This window comes from Pelodiscus sinensis, chromosome 30, assembly GCF_052426305.1.
Source record: "Pelodiscus sinensis isolate ZL-2025 chromosome 30, ASM5242630v1, whole genome shotgun sequence".
NCBI classification, from domain to species: domain Eukaryota; kingdom Metazoa; phylum Chordata; order Testudines; family Trionychidae; genus Pelodiscus; species Pelodiscus sinensis.
In genome coordinates, this window is record NC_143081.1 from 5,991,290 (window position 1) to 6,012,642 (window position 21,353).

General features: G+C 52.2%; 3 protein-coding genes across 3 annotated transcripts in view; 2 read left to right on the forward strand and 1 right to left on the reverse strand.

The window, feature by feature from the left end:
- The window catches only part of LOC149521034 (leukocyte immunoglobulin-like receptor subfamily A member 3), a 1,043,054-nt gene that overhangs the window by 937,112 nt on the left and 84,589 nt on the right, over nt 1-21,353 (forward strand). The window lies entirely within an intron of this gene.
- On the reverse strand, nt 1,994-2,935 carry LOC142821137 (olfactory receptor 10A7-like). Its single transcript, XM_075911936.2, has one exon. The coding sequence runs from the start codon at nt 2,933-2,935 to the stop codon at nt 1,994-1,996; it is 942 nt and encodes a 313-aa protein (XP_075768051.2).
- LOC149521055 (olfactory receptor 10A7-like) lies at nt 17,952-18,923 on the forward strand. The gene has a single exon (XM_089774133.1). The coding sequence runs from the start codon at nt 17,952-17,954 to the stop codon at nt 18,921-18,923; it is 972 nt and encodes a 323-aa protein (XP_089630259.1).

Sequence of the window (21,353 nt, forward strand, 5' to 3'; positions counted from 1 at the left end):
GGCCCCGGCTCACACGCCGGGCGGTATCAGCCCGGGGAAGGGCGGTGTCTGACGGCGCTTTGCTGCCAGAAGCGTTTTCCAACCCACGTGGCATTTCTGCTCCTGAAATCACTAGTTCCTCCTCCCTTGGGACTGGAATCTCCGCGGGGGACGTGGTGGGACGGGGCAGCGGGGCAGCGCCTGGCTCCCTCCGGCACCTTTGAGATTCCAGACCTAAGTCACTCGGGGAAATCCAGCGTTCTCCGCCTCCCTGAGCCCCCTAGAGACCAAGGGGCGGAATCAATCCCGGAGCCAGGCCCGATATGGGACGGAGCTTCCCCCGTTCCCTGCCCGGCTCGGCTCCCCCGGAATTCTGCAGGCGCCCGAGCGCACCTGGAACCGACATTTGGCAGGAAACGTTCCCCGGGCACCGACCCGGACACAGAGACGTGCCCCTGCCCGTCGATTGCAAAGTATCTGGCAAGCGGGGCGGGCCACTTGCTAATTCCCTGTTGGGTTCATTCCTCCTGACGCACCTGCCATTGGCCGCTGCCGGCAAACAGGACTGTGGGCTAGAAGGACCTCGGGTCTGACCCAACGTGGCCACTCCTATGGTTGCAGCTCTGGGCAGGGGATGGCGTTCCACTCACTTGTCGGAGACATGAGAGAGGGAGTACGGGATATAGCAGCCCCGAAGGGCTCTATAGCTCAGGGGTCAGAGTATTGGTTTTCTAAGCCAAAAAGCATAAGATCAAATCCTTCTAAAGCCTCGGGGGCAGCGTCTACTTTTAAGTGCACCTAGATCCGTAGTGTGCAACAGGCTCACCTCTAATCTCTCTTCTGCTGCTTGAGTGTGGCTAGGTCGCAAGTTCAGAATTCGTTGGACACCGCGGATCTAGACGGTGCTTGGTCCTGCCGTGAGGGGGTCTGGACTTGATGGTCTTTGCAGGGCCCTTCCAGTTCCAGTGTTCGAGTCTATGGGTCCCGCTTCCAGCCTGGCGAGGCGAACACCTCCCGCGGCAGAGGGACACTGGGCTGGCGGCTGCTCCTCTCTGGGGCTAGTAACGCCAGACCGGTTCTCCGCGCGGTTAGTTTCAGTCCAGCCTTTCCTAGGCTCTCTCTCGCTGTGTGTATCTGGAGCAGCGATACAGGGCGGTGTCTGCGGGCTGCAGACCGCTCAGCTGCAAGGACACTGCCGCACGGTCACTGCTGCCCCCAGGCGGCTCAAGGCGGAGGTGCAGGCTGGGTTCTTGTAGAATCTCTACTAGGTTCAGTGTCGCTGTGTGTGCGGAACAGTAATAGCGGGAGGTGTCCTCGGGTTTCCCTAACCCAGCCCCTGCTGCAGCTATTCCATTTTCACCTACGCAACCCTATGGGCCAGAATCTTAGAACCCTTAACTGAGTACTGAGCACAGATGTAGTTGCCTCATCTAAAAAAAGATCTCTCGGCATTAGGAAAGGTAAAGAAAAGGGCAACACAACTGAGGAGGGGCTTGGAATGGGTCCCATGTGAGGAGAGATTAAAAAGACTTGGACTTTTCATCTTAGAAAAGAGGAGACTAAGGGGAGATGTGATAGAGGTTTATAAAATCATGACTGCTGTGGAAAAAGCAAATAAAGAAAAGTTATTTACTTATTCCCTAAATATAAGGATTAGGGGTCACCAAATGAAATCAATAGGCAGCAGATTAAAAAAAAGAAAAGTTTTTCTTCATTCAGCACACAGTCAAACTCTGGAACTCCTTGCTAGAGGATGTGGTGAAGGCTAGGACTTTAATAGGGTTCCAAAAAGAGCTAGCGAGATTCATCGAGGTTAGGTCTATGAATGTCTATTAGCCAGAATGGGTAGGAATGGTGTCCCTAGTCGCTGTTTGTCTGGAAATGGGTGAGAGGGGAAGGATCAGTGAGGATTACCTCTTGTGTACTCTCCCTCTGGGGCACCTGCTACTGGCCACTGTTGGCAGACAGGATACTGGGATAGATGGACATTTGGTCTGATCCAAAGTGGGTGTTCTTACGTTCTTAATTCTCTGCAAGCTTTGCACAGGGCCTCTTGGACCTCTCTGTTTCTCAGGGCATAGATGAGTGGATTGACCAGGGGCGTCAGGACAGTGTAGGAGACAGAGAGAACTTTCTTGAAGTCGCTCAGGAGGTCGGTGGTTGGGAACATGTAGACAATCATGAGAGCTCCATAGTAAATGCTCACCACGATGAGGTGGGAGGAGCAGGTGGAAAAGGCCTTTTGCCTCCCGGTGGAGGAGCGGATTCTGAGGATGGTGCTGAGGATGCCGATGTAAGACGCCAAGGTGAGCAGGAAGGGGACCAGTGCGAAAATCAAGCAAATTGAGAACGCCAACGTGTCCATCAGCAGAGGATGATTGCAGGAGAGTTTTAGAAGGGGAATAAAGTCACAAAAGAAATGGTCGATACCATTAGGGCCACAGAAGGTTAACTGGGACAATGGCAATGCTGTAATACTAGAAGCAATGAATCCACCTATCCATGACCCCCCGGCAAGCTGGAGGCAAGACCTGCTACTCATCCGGGCTGTGTAGTGCAGCGGGTTGCATATGGCTAGATACCGGTCGTAGGACATCACTGATAGGAGGAGGCATTCTGAGCCTCCCAGAGCACCAAAGAAATAAAATTGTGTGAGACACCCTGTAAAAGAAATTGTCCAGTCCCCAGCCAGGAGCCCGGCCAGCAGCTGGAGCAGGAGGGTGGAGCTGTAGCAGATCTCCAAGCAGGACAAGTTGCCCAGGAAGAAGTACATGGGGGTGTGGAGGTGTCGATCAGTCACAACTAACACTATGACAACGATGTTTCCAGCCATGGTCACCAGGTAGATCACGAGAAAGAGCAAGAAGAGAGGAACCTGCAGGCCAGGAAGATCCCCGAATCCCAGGAGGATAAATTCTGTGACAGACGTTTGGTTTCCTTGTTCCTGGCTTGCCATGGGGTGTGTCTGTGGGACAGAAACAGGGTCACTGGGAGCAATAACTAACATTCATTGCAATATGGCAACCTGTGGTGCTGGACTTGGACAGGGGGTACAGACTCCTTGACAGATGTGACAGAGGCTGGTTCAGACAATCACTCCCATCACTGCCTGGTGGCTAAAAGCTGAACAAGGGAGGGGGAGATCGGCTGGAGGGAATATTTGACAGGGAGTTCCAGCAGAGAAACCAGCCAAGCAAGCGGGCCTGGGACTTGTAAGGGCCGGGTGAGGAGCTTCCCTTTGGCCTGGCCCCTGGTTCTCCTCCTTTACATGGAAAGCAGCAGGGCACATGTAGGGGAGCCTGTATGGCCCTTCCTTGAGCAGAGCAACAATGTCTCCAGTGCCAGGCCTCATCCGGTCCTTGGATCTCTAACAAAGCAGAGCCGAGGTCTGACTCAAGTCTGGTGCATGCACAGACACGTGCAAATAAGGCCAAAAAGTGGCGAGGGTGGGGAGAGAGTCAGGACAGCGAGACCAGGGCAATTAACAACCTGGTTCTAGTACATACAATTTTTGATAAGAAAAATTCCAGAACCAGCCAAAAATTATTAATTAAGCACTTTTGCAATATTTTGACACAGCAAAATGTTTCCTAAATATTGGCATAATAGGTATCGTACACGATATGCAGTTGATGGGTAGATATGACTAGAACCACCAAGTCTCGCTTTGCTATAAATTGGGTTTAGTAAGAAGAATCAATGGCAGGAAATAAGCAGGATGGACCCACAGGTCTTGCTTTGGATGTAACTAGAAATAATGGACCCCTCACCATGCCTGCTGTTCAAAGGGACCACTACCTCCTGCCTGGTTCTGTAGGTGGTATATGGATGAAGTGTAAGCGAACTAGGCTTAATTATTGTATTATAATAATCTTCTATTACTTACTTTTTTATTGCTTTGGGCTGTATTGTTTTAGAATTTAGAGTACTGAAGGGTTAAAGTGCACAGTCATTGGTTTTAAGGCTGTAAAACTTAAACAACTGCATTAATTGCTTAGAGCTTGCAATAAATAAGAAAGTGCTTTAATCTCTCTGGGCTGCTGTGCTGGTTTCTCTTGGATCTAAAATAAATTGAACCACAGGACAAAAGGATCACTAACAAGGCCGTGAATACCATGATGCCACAGTATAAATCCATGGTACGGCTCCACCTTGAATATTGCAAGCAGGTGTGGTTGTCCTGTCCCAAAAAATCTCTATTAAATATGGAAAAGTTCCCGAGCGGGTACTAAAACATGAGGGGCTAGGGAAGAGTTTCAAATGAGGGGAGAAGAAAAACATCGGAATTGTGCGGTTATGGATGGTCAGTGAAATCATGAATGATCATCTACTGCGGGGGGGGGGGGCAGTAAAATCGGGCTGTTTCACCAGGGTTAGCCCCTGATGGGCTGCTGCTACCATATTTACCTGCACCGCCCCTGGTCCTGGAGATCGCAGCTCGCAGTGGCCAATGGACGCAGTGTTCCCTGTACCTGAAGAGGTGCAAGTAAATATGGTGGGGCCGGGGCCTACAGGGGTTAACCCCCAGGGACCGAACCCAGCCACAGGCCAGTATTTGCCCACCTCTGCCCCAGGAACACGTCCAGCCTTGATTTAAATCTCAGCAGAGCAGGAGAATCCCCCACAGGACTGGGCGGGTTATTCGGATGGCTCACTCCCCTCAGTATCCAAACTGGGAACCTTTGCTGCAGTCTCTGTTGTTCTAGCTTCCACTTCCAGCCATTTCATCACGTGACATTTCGGTCTGCTGGACCCAGCTCTGTCTTCCCCGGGTAGGTACCTACAGGCCAGGATCAAATTACCCAGCCGGCTTCTCCTTGCTAAGAGGAGCGTCTGGAGACTGTTACTGTAAGGAAACTTCCCAGAGCTTCAGCCACTCTTGTGGCTCATTTCTGAACACGCCTTAATTTCTCAGTAGCTTTTTTCAGATGGGCACCGCAAAACGGGACGTGGGATTTCCGCATGTGCCAAATCCAGGGGAGAAAGGACACCTCTTCTCCTAGTAACTATTCCCCTGATTTAACAGCCAAGAAAGCAGTCAGCCTGTTAGGTCACAGGGTGACCCCCGCACCTGCTGGGTGTGGTTCATTGTCCCAAGTAGTGGCACCGACATCGCCTACTGTGAGTGAGAGAGAATGAGCTCGCTCTACAGCCTCAGCAGGGACCCAGCTGTTCTTTTCCTCAAGCAGTAGCGGTTCTGAACCTTTTTCGGTCCACACACCCCTTGGTCTTAGCTAAACACATCACCTATCCCGCTGGGTGATAATATTTTTTATAACTAAATTCAATACATTACCTATACTTGAACATACGTGAACATCACGTACCCCCTGACAGGGCTTCATGCAACCTTTGGGAGTCCATGGACCCCAGGTTCAAAACCCCCACAGTAGAGCCGCATGCCCAGGTTCAGTTCTGCCTGTCCGAGGCTCATGTTCTGCTGATTTTTCACCAGGAACCTGGAGATTTTTTTTCAAACTCACTTTTCCTTAAGACTCATCGTAGAACATCTCACACAAAACACTTTCAAATGCCCCATTGCCGCTCATGCGCTTTACACGGAATAATATTTTTCAGCATTTCAAGGCTGGCAAACCTTTCCATGAAAATATATTCAGAATCCCACCAAGCTAGATGTAAAGAATAAAATATTTTATCAGTGACAACAAGAAACCTGTGTAATACAACCACTATGTGTGACCTCAGAAACTTTGAAGCTTTTAATGATCCCAAATTTATTCTAAAAGATGTACTTTCATTGTATTAGGAAAATACAATGTGTAAAAATATCAGTGCCCTACAGCCACCCCTCTCGGATTGCCTTTCATTTTTTCTGCCCCCAGATTAGTTGCCAAATAAAGATCGAATCTGCTCTCAGCATCACATAAACCATACCACTCACAACTCAACCCACAACTTGGATTTTAAATCGAGGATGTCTTCAGGAAAGACATCCAGACTCAATGTAAAGAGTTCATGTGACGGCATATTTACCACCTCTCTCATCCCAACCTGAACCCTAACCCAACTGGTAACAGCTCTCACTCTTTAAAACATGCACCTTACCTCTTGTTTCAGTGTGTCTAACTTGAGGTTCCGCGAAGTCTTACATAGTTCTGTTTGGATTGAACTTCACTGCTACATTTTTTCCTCCACCTTTCTGTATTCCTTGCCAGATTCTTTTTCTATATCTCTTTCATTGAGCAACAACATCAACACAGCAACCAAAGTGCCACTTACGTGTGCCTTCTAGTGACAGACTCAATGAGCTCAATCCATTCCGTGTCCCACAGAGACATTTCAGAAATGTCTTGGTTGCTCGTTCGTAGCACCTACATCAGGAGTAAATTGGCTCTTCTAACAAAGACATTCAAAAATGCCCCGCTGAATGGTGGTTGAAACAAGACAAATTCACACTAGACATAAGATGCACGTTTTAACATGGAAGATAATTAACAATTTACAGAGGATTGTGATAGATTCCTCGTGATGGACTGCTTTTAAATTAAAAGTGGATTTTTTTCTAAAAGTTCTGCTGTAGGAGTTTTTTTCCAGTGAAGAGTTACACAGGATTTCAGCCTAGAGATCAAAATGGTCCCTTCTTGTCCATGAAATTGTGAGCCATGGAACATCAAAGCGTAGGAATAGGTCTGCATAGTTATACAGCTCTCACCTTTTCAGACTGGCTGTGATTCAGATGCTGTAATCACAAATTAAGTAAATGCCTCTCTTATTTTCCAAATTACTCTCTGTCAGTCTTCGTTGCTCTATCTATCATGTTGCCTCTGCCCATCTGGGAAATAAACTTTGCCTGCATCCGTTCTATAAATACGTTTTTTTAAGTGGGATGGTTTCATCTGGGCTCTGCCAATACCAGTGGGAAATTACAAATGGAAAAAGTTTCCTAGGACTTGTTGAGCTATGTAAACAAATTGAACAGAAAAATGGTCATCTTCTTTATGGATCACATTTTCAAAAAAAAAACTAAAGAAGTTAGGTACAAACCTCCCATGGAATTCAGATGCTCAAATCCCATAGGAATCTTTGGAAATCCCACTCTGTATTTTTAAAACAGACGTTGGTGATTAATTCATTTTTTAAATTTCTCACTTTTTGATTTTTTTTCATTATTTCCCCCCCCCATCAAAGTTTGGAAGGATGTTCTGAAAACACACTGGAAAATATTTCCCTTCAACAGTCACCAATTCGTTATCCATTTTGCAAGCACTTCTATGGATTGCATTCTTAAACACACAAACTGTAGGAGTTGTAGCAAATGAGTGTGTGTCAGGGTACCTGTGTGAATGAAGGTGTTCAGTGACCTTGAAAGTGAAAAACATACTTGAGGCTGAAAAAAAAATTACCTTTGTGAAAGCAAAAGTAAAAAAAAAAAACCCCTCCCAAAACTCTTCTTAGATCAGTTTCACCCCTGAAATGCATTGCTTCAAATTTTACTGTTTTGAGAAACAACAATCAGTTTCACACATATTGAACAGGAAATGACCCAAAAGTAATGGACCACGAGCCAAATATGAGCCAGCAGTGTTACATGGCAAACATGATTCTGGGATGGATGAACATGAGTGTTGGGAGCAAGACACAAGAAGTCATTCTTCCGCTCTACACTGCACTGAGACAAATTGTTCTCCTTGGCCTCTGATGATAGGACAAGAAGCAATGGGCTTAAACTGCACCAAGGAAGGTTTAGGTTGGACATTAATAAAAATGTCTTAATTGTCAGGTTGGTTAAACACTGGAATAAGTTGCCTAGGGAGGCTGTGGAATCCCCATCTCTGGAGATATTTAAGAGCAGGTTAGACAGACACGTGTCAGGGACTGTCTAGAATGTACTGGGTCCTGCTGTGAGGGCAGGGGACTGGACTCGATGACCTCTCGAGGTCCCTTCCAGTGCTAGAGTTCTATGAAGATGGGGTTGGTGCGAGGACAGTGGAGCAGCCTGGGACAAGACTCTCCCAACATGCAAACTGGTGTTTAATTAGGAACTGAACTATTTTCCGCATGGGGGGAAGGGAAAGAGACAATTAGCCAAGGCACATGGAAGGCAAGTGCCTCTGTGCAAGTCCCACTGGGCATTGTTAGCTCCAAAGCTCTGGAGACAAAACCAGTCAGCGGGGGAAAGGCTGGCGCTGGGCAGTCATGAAATGTGCGAAGACATCAGAGGATACAAACTTCAGGACACGTTGAGTGGGGTCCCAGTGGGCCAGGCTGGGATTGCTCTGCTGGGGCAAATGGCAAAGAAGGGGGCAGACAGTCCCTCAAACTGTCAGGCTGATATTTAGATTGTTCAAACTGAGGAGTGAAAAGCTTCTGCAGGACTTTTCTGGTACCCAGGAGCCAGAAACACAGTTCCCTTAAATCAGTGCTGACCAACCAGTCCATGGGGATCTACCAGTAGATCTTGGAGCCTCTGGCAGGGGATCCCGACTGGTTTGGCCAGGAATCTGTCAAGTGCTGGCACTAACATTGCTCTTCCACGCACTGTCGTGCTGCTCCTGCCCTCTGCCTTGGAGCGCTCCCTTGGGAGCCTCCTGCTTGCTGGGCAGGGTGTGGGAGGGGGAAGAGGAAAGGAGCTGATGTCAGGGTGTCCCTCCTCCCCCCTCTCTGTGTGGGTTCAGGAGAAGGGAATGGAGGGAGCTTGGCAATGCAAATCTCTGCCACGCTCACAGTCTGTGTCTCTGTCATTTCTCTCTCTCTCACACACAGACACAGACACAGACACTGCCCTTCCCCCTCGTCTCTGGTCCCATCATGTATGCGGGGAGGGGGGGAGGGGAGAGGGGAGGTTACCACTTTCACTGCTTGCAAAGTGGGTTAGTTTGGGTTTGACTGGGCTGTGCAGACATCACTTTCATTTCTCTGGGTTGTTTAAATGTGATTCTTGGAGCAGTGAGCTCTAAAATGCCAAACCTGCCACGTCTGGAGTCATTATCCCCGTGGTAACTGCTGCTCCTGGGTGTGGCTGGCATGTCCCTGCAGCCCCTGCGAGGCAGAGCAGGGGGTGTCCACATGCCGTCCTTGCCTGCAGACACCACACCTGCCCCTCCCATTGACCAATACCAGGGAACTGTCTGTAGATGAGGGGCAGCACATCAAACCGTGAGGCCACTGCAGTACGTAGCAGCTGCTCTCAGGAGCACTGTGGGGCCAGCGTGGGTGAAGATCAAGCGCCAGGCCCTGTGCTCTCTGTGTGAATGCTCCAGCCCTTGCACAGCCCAGCACCCCTCCATAACGTCAGGGGGTCCCTTATCCTGCCTCCTAGAGCAGGGGCCAGCTGGTGAGGGCTCCCCAGCCGCTCCCAGGCTGTGTCTACACTTGCTCCAAACACACCCTCACTGCCATGTGCTTTTGTGCAAGAGCATCCATGGCGTGTGTGTGCTCTCAGGGCGTCCTTAGGATCCATGGTGCCCTAGGTGGGATTTTTAAACTGGTGCCCCTAGGCCTGACTTGCTCTTCCACCCCCTTCCCTCAGACTGTGCTGCAGGCAGAGCATTCGGCTCTCTCTAGGACCCAGCCCTGCAGTTACATGCCCCACTGCTTCCCGTCACAGGCATGCGCAGCACATCTCATTAGGCTGTGCACCCAGGGAATGTTTTACATGTTCTCTTTGACCCCCATTAGCCAGGCCCCTGACCCCTGTTAATCACGCCCCTGGCCCCCATTAGCCTCTGCAGGCAACACTCTCGGGGCAAGATGGACACGTGACCAAAAGTAACTGCTGCTCCTGGACGTGGCTGGCATGTCCCTGCAGCCCCTGAGAGGCAGAGCAGGGAGTCGCCACACGCTGTCCTTGCCTGCGGACTCCGCTCCTGCAGCTCCCATTGATCAATATCAGGGAGCTGTGGCATCAGTGTCTGTAGCCGAGGGGCAGCACCTCAAACCATGGAGCCACTGCTGTAATTGCCAGCTGCTTTGAGGAGGGCCTTGGGACCAGGGCAGGTGTGAGTCTGACCTGGCTCTGCTGCTCCATCCCTGGGCCAGCTGTCCCCAGCCATTCCCAGGCTATGTCTACACTGGTGGGTTCTTGCACAAGAACACGTCCACACTGCCATGTGCTTTTGAGGAAGAACATCCATGGCAGTGTGCAAGAAAACATCCATGGCTCACTTGTGCAAGAAAACTCTCGTGGCCATTTTAGCCACAAGAAACCCCTGCCACGTGTCCACACAGCCCTCTTGCGCAAGAGCTCTTACACTTGTTAGAACAGAGTGTAGCTCTTGCACCAGAAGCCCTCTCTTCCCACACTTGAAGCTATATCTAAACCTGCGGGTTCTTGCAAAAGAAGAGCCGTTCTTCTGCAGAGTGTCCACTGCCCACCCACTTTTGCGCAAGAAGATTTACAGTACGGCTTAGTAAGAGGCGACCTCTTGCACAAGAGCTATGCTCTTTTCTTACAAGTGTAAGCTTTCTTGCACAAGAAGGCAGTGTGGCTGCACAGCAGGGTTTTCTTCACAAGAAAGCCCTATGGCTAAAATAGCTATCAGAGCTTTCTTCTGCAAGAGAGTGTCCACACTGCCATGGGCGTTCTTGTACAAAAGCACATTTTGCACATCACAGTGTGGACATGTTCTTGCACAAGACTTCTTGCACAAGTACCCTTGCACAAAAAGCCACCACTGTAGACATAGCCTCTCTGTTCTAGGGACACCAGACATATATTCCAGTGTAGACATGGCCTTACTGTAAATCTTCTTGTGCAGGAGCAGGTGAGCAGTGTGACGCTCTGCAGAACAGTCGTTCTTGCACAAGAACCCACCATTGTAGACATAGCCCCAGAGCGGCTGAAGATCAAGCACCCAGTCCTATGTTTTCCAGGCTAATGCTTTAGCCCATGCCAGAGCCCACCTCCATAACTTCAGAGGGTCCCTTATCTTGTCTTCCTAAGGCAGGGGCCACTTCAATCCTTGGGGCAGGTTTGTTGGATCCCCAGCCTGGAGAGGACCTGAACCCACCACCCTCTGCTCCCCAGGAAAATGCCCTGTACTCCAAGCCACTCACCCTTTGGCCTACTTTCAGAGGGTCCTTATAAGCTGTCTGGTCACGCATAGGGTTGCCTCAAGCTCCCAACACTGTGCTCCCCAGGGAAATGGCAAACATCCCAGTCCCCTCCACAGCCCACCCCACCTATCTATCTTCAGAGGGTCCCTTACCCTGCTTTCCAAATGCAGGAGCTAGTCTCTTCCTGGCTATCCTGCCCCTCTCGGGGTGGGTGAGGCATAAACCCAACATCCCTAAACCTGCCCCAGGAAAATGCCCTATTCGCTAACGCACCCCAGAGCCCTCCCCGCCTCCCTAACTTTAGGGTGTCCCCTCCCACACTCTGAACCTCTTGGCCCAAGACCAGAGCCCACAGCCCAACCCCCCTACCCCAGCCTGGTGAAAGTGAATGATATTCGGGAGGGGGGGGAGGAGGATGGAGTTTATGGGATGAGGCCTTGGGGAAGGGATGGATCAGGGACGGGGCCTCAGAGAAGGGGAGAAGGAAGTCGGGCAAGGGTATTTGAGTTTGAGGTAGATCTCACATTGCATTTACATTGAAAATGTCATCTTGTGGTTTAAAAGGCTGGAGAGCTTTCCCCTTTCCTACAGATCATGGGAAGCGAGTTGCATTCCTCAGCCCGCGACAATTAACCATTCAGCTGCCCAGTTGCCACGACTTCAAAGTGACTCATGGACACTGACATTGTCACAGCCAATTCCTGGCCAGTCACAACCCCTTGGGGTCTCAGAACCAATAGAATAGAACAGGGACAGAAACCACCTGGGGACATCACTGACCTCCAGTGAGGTGCAGGGACCCCAGAGCAGCACAGTCACTAGCGAGCAACCAGCCGGCCTGTCAAAGCGCTGCTGTGTCGGACATGGCTCCATTCGCCACCTCTGGTGACGGGCTCTAATGACCATTTCTACCCTGTTCTAATCTGCCTTTAGTGGCTGAATGTGGGTGATGTAGCCCAGAAGTTTCCTGTCCCTTCCCAGCTCAGTATCAGAGACTGTGGGGGACATTTTCACACACACTTCAGTGAATCTCGAAAGGAGTCGGTTTAATTTCAGCGAGGCAGAGACTGCTCAGCCCTAGCAATGAAGCCCCTTTGAAAATGGGATCCAAGCTCCCCAGTCACTTAGATGCTCATTATAATGACACCTGAACTGAACTGTTACAGACGCTGACAGGACAGGGACCTGGCTGTTCCTTTCCAAGCGCAGGAGGTTTGTTTCCAGACCGGGCAAGCTCAGCCAACCAAGCTAAGATTGTCAAACCTGTTAAAGGGAAGTGGATGAGAATTTTGTGCACTTAGGCAGTTCTGACAAACTCAGCCACACAGCGTGTTCCTGGAATCCGTGTGTTATTTCTTGAGAGCCAGCGCAGACGTTGCGCGCCACAGAGGGATTTGCTTTAGGGCTCAAAGTTTCTCCCCTCCCTGGGATTTTGCCTTTGAGACTAGAAGTTTGCATCTGCTGATGTCATCTAGAACTAGACCAAACACCAACTTTCCTCACCGGTGATGTTCCCCGTGGGACTGGCACCTGGGGAGGCGGCCCCTGCCCGCACCAGGCTATACAGCGCACCGAGAAGATTTTCCACAATTGGCGCAGAGCTGAGGCTCGGGGCGCGTAACCGGACAGGGCAAAGGAGCTTCGGTCGCTGCTCTGGGCTCTGAAGTTCCATTGACCGGGCCGGGGCGCAGGGGAACGCGCCGGGCAGAGCAGACAGACGGAGGAACCTGCCTCTGGCCCTGAGACGCTGCGTGCGGACGTGGGAGCCGGGATCCCGTTGCTGCCTGACCTGCCTTGGAGGTAAATCAGCCGTTTCCTCCCTGCTCCCTGGCGCTCCAGGGCTGTGAAGCAACATGGGTTTGGTAGGACACTAGTGGGGAGGGGGATGTTCATGGGGCACAGGGCGCTGACCTCTAGCAACCCTCCCACACAAAAGGAGAGGATTTCAGATCAGCCAAGAGCTTTCAGCTCACAACTTTCCTTGCTCCCATCACCCTGGTATCTGGGCACCGCACTCTCTGGAACATGTCTCTCCTCTTCCGGCCCTGTGCATTTCGGGGTGTCTAGCGCACACAGGCACTGATCTCTGGAGGTGTTTAGGCAGCTAATGCTGTAGTATCCCACACTGCCACAGAGCCCATTCTGAGGCTGTGCCAGAGCCTTTCTAATGGGCCCAGCGAGTCCCAGAGAGAGCTTGGGGCAAAGCCAGGATGGGAATCATTGAGTCACAGAACACTAGAACTGGAAGGGACCTCAAGAGGTCATCGAATCCAGTCCCCTGCGCTTGCGACATGGCCCAGTACTGTCTAGACCATCCCTGATAGATGTGTATGTAACCTGCTCTTAAATATTTCCAAATAAAGAGATTCCACAACCTCCCTAGGCAATTTATTCCAGTGTTTAACCACCCTGAGGGTACGTCTACACTACAGCGCTAGTTCGAACTAACTTAGTTCGAATTAGTTAATTCGAACTAAGCTAGTTCGAACTAGCGCATCTAGAACTAAAAACTAGTTCGAACTAGCGTTTTGCTAGTTCGAACTAGTAAGTCCACATTGAGTGGACTCTGAACAGGGCTTAAGGATGGCCGGAAGCAGTGCCGGCAGGGCATCAAAGGAGGACTTAGAGCATGGAGATGCTGTCTCAGGCTAGCCGAGGGCTGCGCTTAAAGGGTCCCGACCCCCACCCCGGACACACAGTTCTAAGGGGTGCCCCGCTTGCAAAGAAGTTCTGGCTTGGAGTGCCCGGAGTACCCACACTGGGCACATCACACCACTCGGCCATCAGCCCGGCTGCACTTGCCGCAGGCTGCCATCTGGGGAGAGGGAGTAATTGGGGGGCTGCAGGAGAGCTTCCACCCCCAGAAGCCCGCAGAGCCAGCCCAGTCCTCCCCATCGGGGGCTCGTACCCCATTCCTCCCTCATCTCCTTCCACTTACCCTTCCTTAGCCCCCCTTCTTATTGATGTACAAAATAAAGATAACGTTTCTTCCAACATTGACTCTGTCTTTATTGAACAAAACTGGGGGAGACTGGGAAAAGGAGGTGGGAGAGGGGAAGAGAAAGGCTGGGAGAGGGGAGGGCAACTAACATGATCAGGGGTTGGGAACAGGTCCCAGATGAAGAAAGGCTACAGAGACTGGGACTGTTCAGCTTAGAAAAGAGGAGACGGAGGGGGGACAGGATAGAGGTCTCTAAAAGCAGGGGTTGGGTGGAGAGGGTGCATTCCGAAAAGTTCTTCCTGAGTTCCCCTAAAGAAGGACTAGAGGACACCAAAGGAAAGGAATGGGTAGCAGGCTTGAAACTAGTAAGAGAAAGTTGTTCTTCTTGACAAAGCAAATAGTTAACCTGTGGAACTCCTTGCTGCAGGAGGCTGTGAAGGCTACAACTAGAACAGAGTTTAAAGGGAAGTGAGATCAAGTCATGGAGGTTGGGTCCATGGAGTCCTATTAGCCAGAGGGTAGGAGTGGTGTCCCTGCCCAAAGTTTGTGGAAGGCTGGAGAGGGATGGCACGAGACAAATGGCTTGGTCATTGTCTTCGGTCCATCCCCTCCAGGGTCCCTAGGGTTGCCCGCTGTCGGCAGACAGGCTACTGGGCTAGATGGACCTTTGGTCTGACCCAGTACGGCCATTGTAAGCTCAGGGCTCAGTGTCGGGGGTCTCAGTGGACCCCCTTGATTTTCATGCACACCTGGTCCTGGGTGGCCAGGCTGGCAGCTCTCCTGCCCTAGACGGCCACTTTCCTGTGCCTAGTGCGGAGATCGTGGACGAGGTCCACGATGTCCGCACTAGCCCAGGAAGGTGCCCGCCTCTTGCGGTCCAGGGCAAGCTCCCGGGAGCCGCCAGCCTGGTCCCGGCAAGAGGGGGTGGGCTGGGGGGCATCGGGTGGGTGGCTCTGTGCCGTGCCAGGTGCAGGGTCTGCTAGCTGGGTGCTGGCAGGCTTGCACCTGGCACGGGCACCGTAGCCAGCCCGTGCCCCTTTAAGGGGTCCGGGGCCAGGAGGGGGGCATAGAGTTTCCCTGGTGTTGGCCAGAGTGGCCACCAGGGAAACCTGGGGAGGGCTAGCCTCCCACTAGTTCGAACTAAAGGGCTACACAGCCCTTAGTTCGAACTAGCTAGTTCGAACTAGGCGTTAGTCCTCGTAAAATGAGGTTTACCTAGTTCGAACTAAGCGCTCCACTAGTTCGATTCAAATTCGAACTAGCGGAGCGCTAGTGTAGCAACTATTAAAGTTAGTTCGAACTAACGTCCGTTAGTTCGAACTAACTTTGTAGTGTAGACATACCCTCACAGTTTAAGCCCATTGCACCTCTGCCATTTCTAAGTTTCCTGTTACTGTTTCTTCCTCCTCACTGAGCAGTGGGCCTTCCCTGTCCTTGGTCTTCTTCTTGCTTCTCATATATTTATAGAAAGTTTTCTTGTTTCCCTTTACGTCTGCAGCTAGTCTGAGCTCATTTTGTGCCTTTGTCTTTCTAATCTTGCCCCTGCATACCTGTATTGTTTGCTCATATTCATCCTTTGATTGTCCTACTTTCCACTTTTCATAGGACTCCTTTTTGATTTTTAGATTATGCAAGATCTCCTGGTTAAGCCAAGGCGGTCTTTTGCCACACTTTCTATCTTTCCTGTACAGTTGAATAGCTTGCTTTTGGGCCCTTAATAATGTCCATTTCAAAACTGCCAACTCTCTTCAGTTGTTTTTCACCTCAGTCTTGCTTCCCATGGGACCTCACCTACCAGTTCTCTGAACTTACCAAAATCTGCCTCCCTGAAATTCATTGTCCCTATTTTGGTGTTTTCTCTTCTACCATTCCTGAGATTCACAAACTCTATGATTTCATGATCACTTTTACCAAAGCCACTTTCAAATTCTCAACCAGTTCCTCCCTTTTTGATAAACTCAAATCTAGAGCAGCTTCCCCAGTAGCTTTTCCAACCTTCTGAAATAAAAAGTTGTCTTCATGTAGCACACAAACGTATTGGCCAGTCTGTGCCCCCCTGTGTTAGTTCCCAACTGATATCCTGCGCCCAAGGCAGCCCTGCAAACAGTGGGCCCACTTTCCACTCCCCTCCCTGCGGCACAGTGAGAGCCCTTCCCTGCCTGACGGCCCTCGCAGGGCCATGAAGAGGGGGCGGGATGATGCAGGGAGCACAGAGCTGGGAATCGCTGCTGTCTCAGGCCAGGGAGGAGATGTTGGCTGGGGCCAGCCTGGTGGAAATGGCCTTTTCCTGCAATCTCATGGGCTAATCTTTGATTTTATGTCTTTTCCCCATTTGTAACCAGTTGAATTGTTCACTGTTGTGGGGAACCCAGCTGGGTTAGGGGAGGGGTAGGTCAGTGCCAGCACGGGGCTGTGGGGAGAACCTACCTACAAAAGCGGAGATACAACAGTCCCTTGCAACACCGAGGGGGGGGCAAGACATCAGGGGGCCAGGTGCAGGGACGGTGGCTGCTCTAGCCCAGGGCTGCGTCCATCCAGAGCCACGGCTGGAAGGAGGAGGCAACTTGAGCCCCTCGATCATTTTGGTTGTCCTCCTCTGGCCTCTATCCAATGCCCCCGCACCCTAGAACAGAGGGGCAGGAGCACATGGAGCTGCCGTTTCCCGCCTACTTCACGGAGGGGTTTTACCCCTCCCCGTCCCATTGGCATCTGAGCCAGTTTGTGAGCCTGAGAGATCCTTGGGGGTTTAAATTTTGAGACACTTGCATCCGCCCCTCCCCCCAGACGTGTGCGGGACAAAGGGCAAAGCGATGTGGTGCCGCGTTCCCACCACCAGGCAGGGCCTGTGGACCCACAAGGCAGACCCGGGACGGAGCTCACAGTGCAACAGGGCGGGATGGGATGTGTGAGCGCTCACTGCCCGACTGCCCCACGTCCATGTTTCAGAGCCAGGCCCTGCAGCCCGGTGGGAGGGGCAAGAGAGGTTGGCTGAGAGGTCAAACGCTCAGTGACCAGCGAAATGCCGGCCCCTGACCCACTCAGCCTCCCCCCTTACCCGTCCCAAAGGGGACCAAAGGAGTGGGATGCAGACCCTGACTCACAGCCCCCCTGAATGGAACATGACGTCTAACAGGTGTGTGACTGGGGTGTGCACAGTGGGTGTTTCTGGGCCTGCGAAGGAGAAGAAGGAGTTGGAAGGGGGTTGGGAATGGGGGGATGGGGCACTGAGAATAGGGGAATGAGGAACAGGGACCCAGGCAGGGCTCTGCAGCATGGGAGCTGGGAACAGAGCAGAGGGACGGGGGAGCCCATCGGTGTGCACAGCTGGGGGTTACAAGAAGGGGTCTATTGGGTGTAGTGTGATAGTTGGGGAAGAGGGAAACTCTATCGGCCCACAGAGATGTGCCTGACTGGTGCGCAGGGCTTGGGAACCCACCTGCTTTTATACTGGCTCCAATACAAGTCCCTCTGTCTGCACTTCAGACTGTGCCCTGCTGCTTTCTGCCTAAAGAAGCAGAACCAGAGGCCAGGCCAAAGGGAAACCCCTCACACGTCCCTTACATGTCCCAGGCCCATTTGCTTGGTTGGTTTCCTACTCGAGCTCCCTGTGAAATATCCCCTCCTGGTCCCAGCTCCCAGTGAAACGGCCCCTCCCTCGTTCTGCTTTTAGCTACCAGGCAGCAACGGGTGTGACTGTCTGGACAAGCGTCTGTTGCATCTCTCAGGGTGTCTGTATCCCCTGTCCAAGCCAAGCGCTGCAGGGTCTGAGTGCCTGGCGCTGTCTCTCTAGACACTCCCGGGGTGGGGAGACATGGTCTGTTTCACCCGCCCTCTCTCAGATACTGAACCTGTCCCTGGGGCCCAGAGATGGTGATTCCATTCTCTGCCCTCCATGCCCCACTTGGCTGCTGTGCCAGGGCCGGAAGAGGGAAGCAATGAAGACAAGTCTCCCATATTGCAATGAATGTTAGTTATTGCTCACAGTGACCCTGTTTCTGTCTCACAGACACACCCCATGGCAAGCCAGGGACAAGGAAATCAAACGTATGTCTCAGAATTTATCCTCCTGGGATTCGGGGACCTTCCTGGCCTGCAGGTTCCTCTCTTCTTGCTCTTCCTCATGATCTACCTGGTGACCATGGCTGGGAACAGCCTAATCGTTGTGCTGTTTGTGGCCGATCAGCACCTCCACACCCCCATGTACTTCTTCCTGTGCAACTTGTCCTGCTTGGAGATCTGCTACAGCTCCACCCTCCTGCCCCGGCTCCTGGCTGGGCTCCTGGCTGGGGACTGGACAATTTCTGTCACTGGGTGTCTCACACAATATTATTTCTTCGGTGGTCTGGCAGCCTCAGAATGCCTCCTCCTATCAGTGATGTCCTACGACAGGTATCTAGCCATATGCAACCCGCTGCACTACACAGCCCGGATGAGTAGCAGGTCTTGCCTCCAGCTTGCCGGGGGATCATGGATAGGTGGATTCCTTGCTTGTAGTATAACCACAGTGCCATTGTCCCAGTTAACCTTCTGTGGCCCTAATGGTATCAACCATTTCTTTTGTGACCTTATTCCCCTTGTAAAACTCTCCTGCAATCATCCTCTGCTGATGGACACGTTGGCGTTCTCAGCTTGCTTGATTTTCGCACTTGTCCCCTTCCTGCTCACCTTGGCGTCTTACATCTGCATCATCAGCACCATCCTCAGAATCCGCTCCTCCACCGGGAGGCAAAAGGCCTTTTCCACCTGCTCCTCCCACCTCATCGTGGTGAGTGTTTACTATGGAACTATCCTGATTGCCTACATGTTCCCGACCACGGACAGCCTGAGCGATTTCAAGAAAGTTCTCTCGGTCTCTTACACCGTCCTGACGCCTCTGGTCAATCCACTCATCTACGCCCTGAGAAACAGGGAGGTCCAGGAGGCCCCGTGCAAAGCTTGCAGGGAATTAAGTGTTCCAAGATTTTGTCCCATTGGGTTGCTTAGGTGACAATGGAATAGCTGTAGCGTGGGTGGGGTTGGGGCCAGAATCAAAGCCTACCAAACAGTAGCTTCCATTTCCACTCGCTTTTCTGACCTGCTTGCCCTGAGCTTGCACAGTCACAGGCCTGGGAGCAACGGGAGTGCAGGGACCTTTTCAAAACCGTTGCTCCATGATATTTAGGACTAGTGGCCGATGGCCCCAGGGACGTACCAATGGGCTACATTTTGCTACACAAAATAAGAAGAGCTGGGTAGATTGAGCCCAGAGAGAGGTGCAGGGGTCGGTCGCATGCTCTGTGCTTCGGGCCGGCTCTGCACCACGAGGCAACCCAGCAGGGTGCCCTTGACTGGCCCAAGAAGACAGTTACCGGGGTGGCCAACCCTTTCCAGACAAAGAGCCACAATAGCAGTGGAGACAGCGTGAAGTGCTGGGACAAAGTTATGGAGAAAAAAAAAATCGCCACGCTGGGGGAAAGTAGTGGATGGTACATGTGTCCCAGGGCAGGCACGGCTTCTCTCTCTCTCTCTCTCTCTCTCTCTCTCTCTCTTTTGTTAACAACTTTTCCCCTGGCCTTTTTTTTCGGGGGGGGGGGGGGGAAGGGGAGCTCAATGGCTGCCCTGGCTCTTCATACTGTCACCACTGCTAATGTACCTCACAAAAAATGCACTGGGAAGGGTTGAGAGGTGAAAGCTCGGGGAGAGAATCTGGATGCAGGAGGAAGTAGAGAAGAGGATGCTGGCTCAGGGGGCCCCAGGATGGACAGTGCTGGGGTCAGGGGGAGGGCTGGGTTTGTGTGCAAGCCACAGGCTGATAGCTGTGAGGGTGCAGGAGTTTGGGCTGGGGTGCATGAGGGGCTCAGGGCAGGGAGGCTGGGACACAGATTTGCAGTGTGTGGATGGTGCAGGAGTGTTGTGGCAGAAGACTGAGGATGTGGGGGTGCAGGAGTCTGGGGATGTAAGAAGCTCATGACAGGGTGTTCCAGTGTATGATAGGCTAAGGTTTGGGGTGAAGAGGGGTGCAGGAGCATTATGATGCTTCAGCCAGATGGAGGCTTGGCCCCAATTGGGGGCTTGTTGACCAGGATTCATTTTTAAATAAAATACTATGTCAAACACAAAATGTTTCAGCATTGTCTTTATTTATGAGAGGGGCAGGGAACCTGTTTTGAGTTAGGGGTCACTGACCCACAGAAAAGACAGTAGGGGTCACACAAGTGAAATGCAAAAAACCAACCCCCTCCAACCACCCCCCCCCCCCCAAGCCTCACTAACTGTGCTGGTGGGGACAGGGGACAGGGTCCTAGGGCAGGGTGCTGGGGCTGGGTACTCGTGGGGGTGTCTGGTCAAGAGGGGGGGACAGAGACAGCAGGGGCCAGTACCTGGGGACCCTGGGTCTCAGGAAGCATACTGGCTGCTCTTCCCTTCCCCTTCCCCTCCATCAGATATTACCCCCCCCCCCTCTAACTCAATCCCCATTCCCTTTGCCAGAGCCAGGCACACACACCGCAGTCCAATCCCCCAACCTTCCCCAGAGCCAGGCAATCCCCCCCAATCCAATCCCCCTAACTTTCCCTAGAGCCAGGCACACACACTCCAATTCAATCTCCCTTTCCTTCCCCAGAGCCAGTCCTTATCCCAACCCCCCAAAGCCAGACACCTACGCCCTCTATACCAAGCCGCCCCTAACCTAATTCTCAGGTCCAGGAGCTGCCACCACCGCTACAGTTGCACCTCTCCCTCCAGGCGCTGGGGCACATGCCCTGAGCAGCCGGTGCGATGACTGGCCGGCACGCCATGGGCACCACCCCAACCTCTCTTCCCTCCCCTTCCCCAGAGTCAGACACCTCTCCCCCACTAACCTTATGCCTAGGTCCTGGACACACCACTGGTGCTGGTACCACCACCGTACCCAGAGCTGCTGCCGCTGCCTACACTCAGCAGCCAGGGGCAGGGGCAGACTGGCCCGTCAGGTTACTGAATGGACCGTAATATCCACAGTAAAGCTTCTAATACTGTGGTCACCAACCCATCGATTGAGATCGACTGGTCGATTGGGAGAGCTCAACCAGTCGATCGCGAGGCATTCAGGGGCCTCACTCCAATTTCCCCCCAGCCCCCAAGAAGCCCCAGTACCTATCTCCAGTGACAATGAAGGTAGTGGCAGCTTCCTGAGGTGTGGACGGAAGTCCGGCATCAGTGTGCCGCCACATTTGGGGGTTCTGGAAGTCACAGTGGCTGCTCACCCTCCCCCAGGTCTGTGGCATCCCGGAAACTGGTGTGCTATGGAGTGGTGGGGGGAGTCCCCAGAGGAGGCGTGCACTGGGGCTTTCCCTCCTCTACAGGTGGAAGAGGGCAATCATCTGTGGAGGAGGCACCTGCCAGGGCTTTCCCTTCTCTGCAGTGGGGAGGGCGAGGGTAGAGGAGTCCCAGAAGGAGG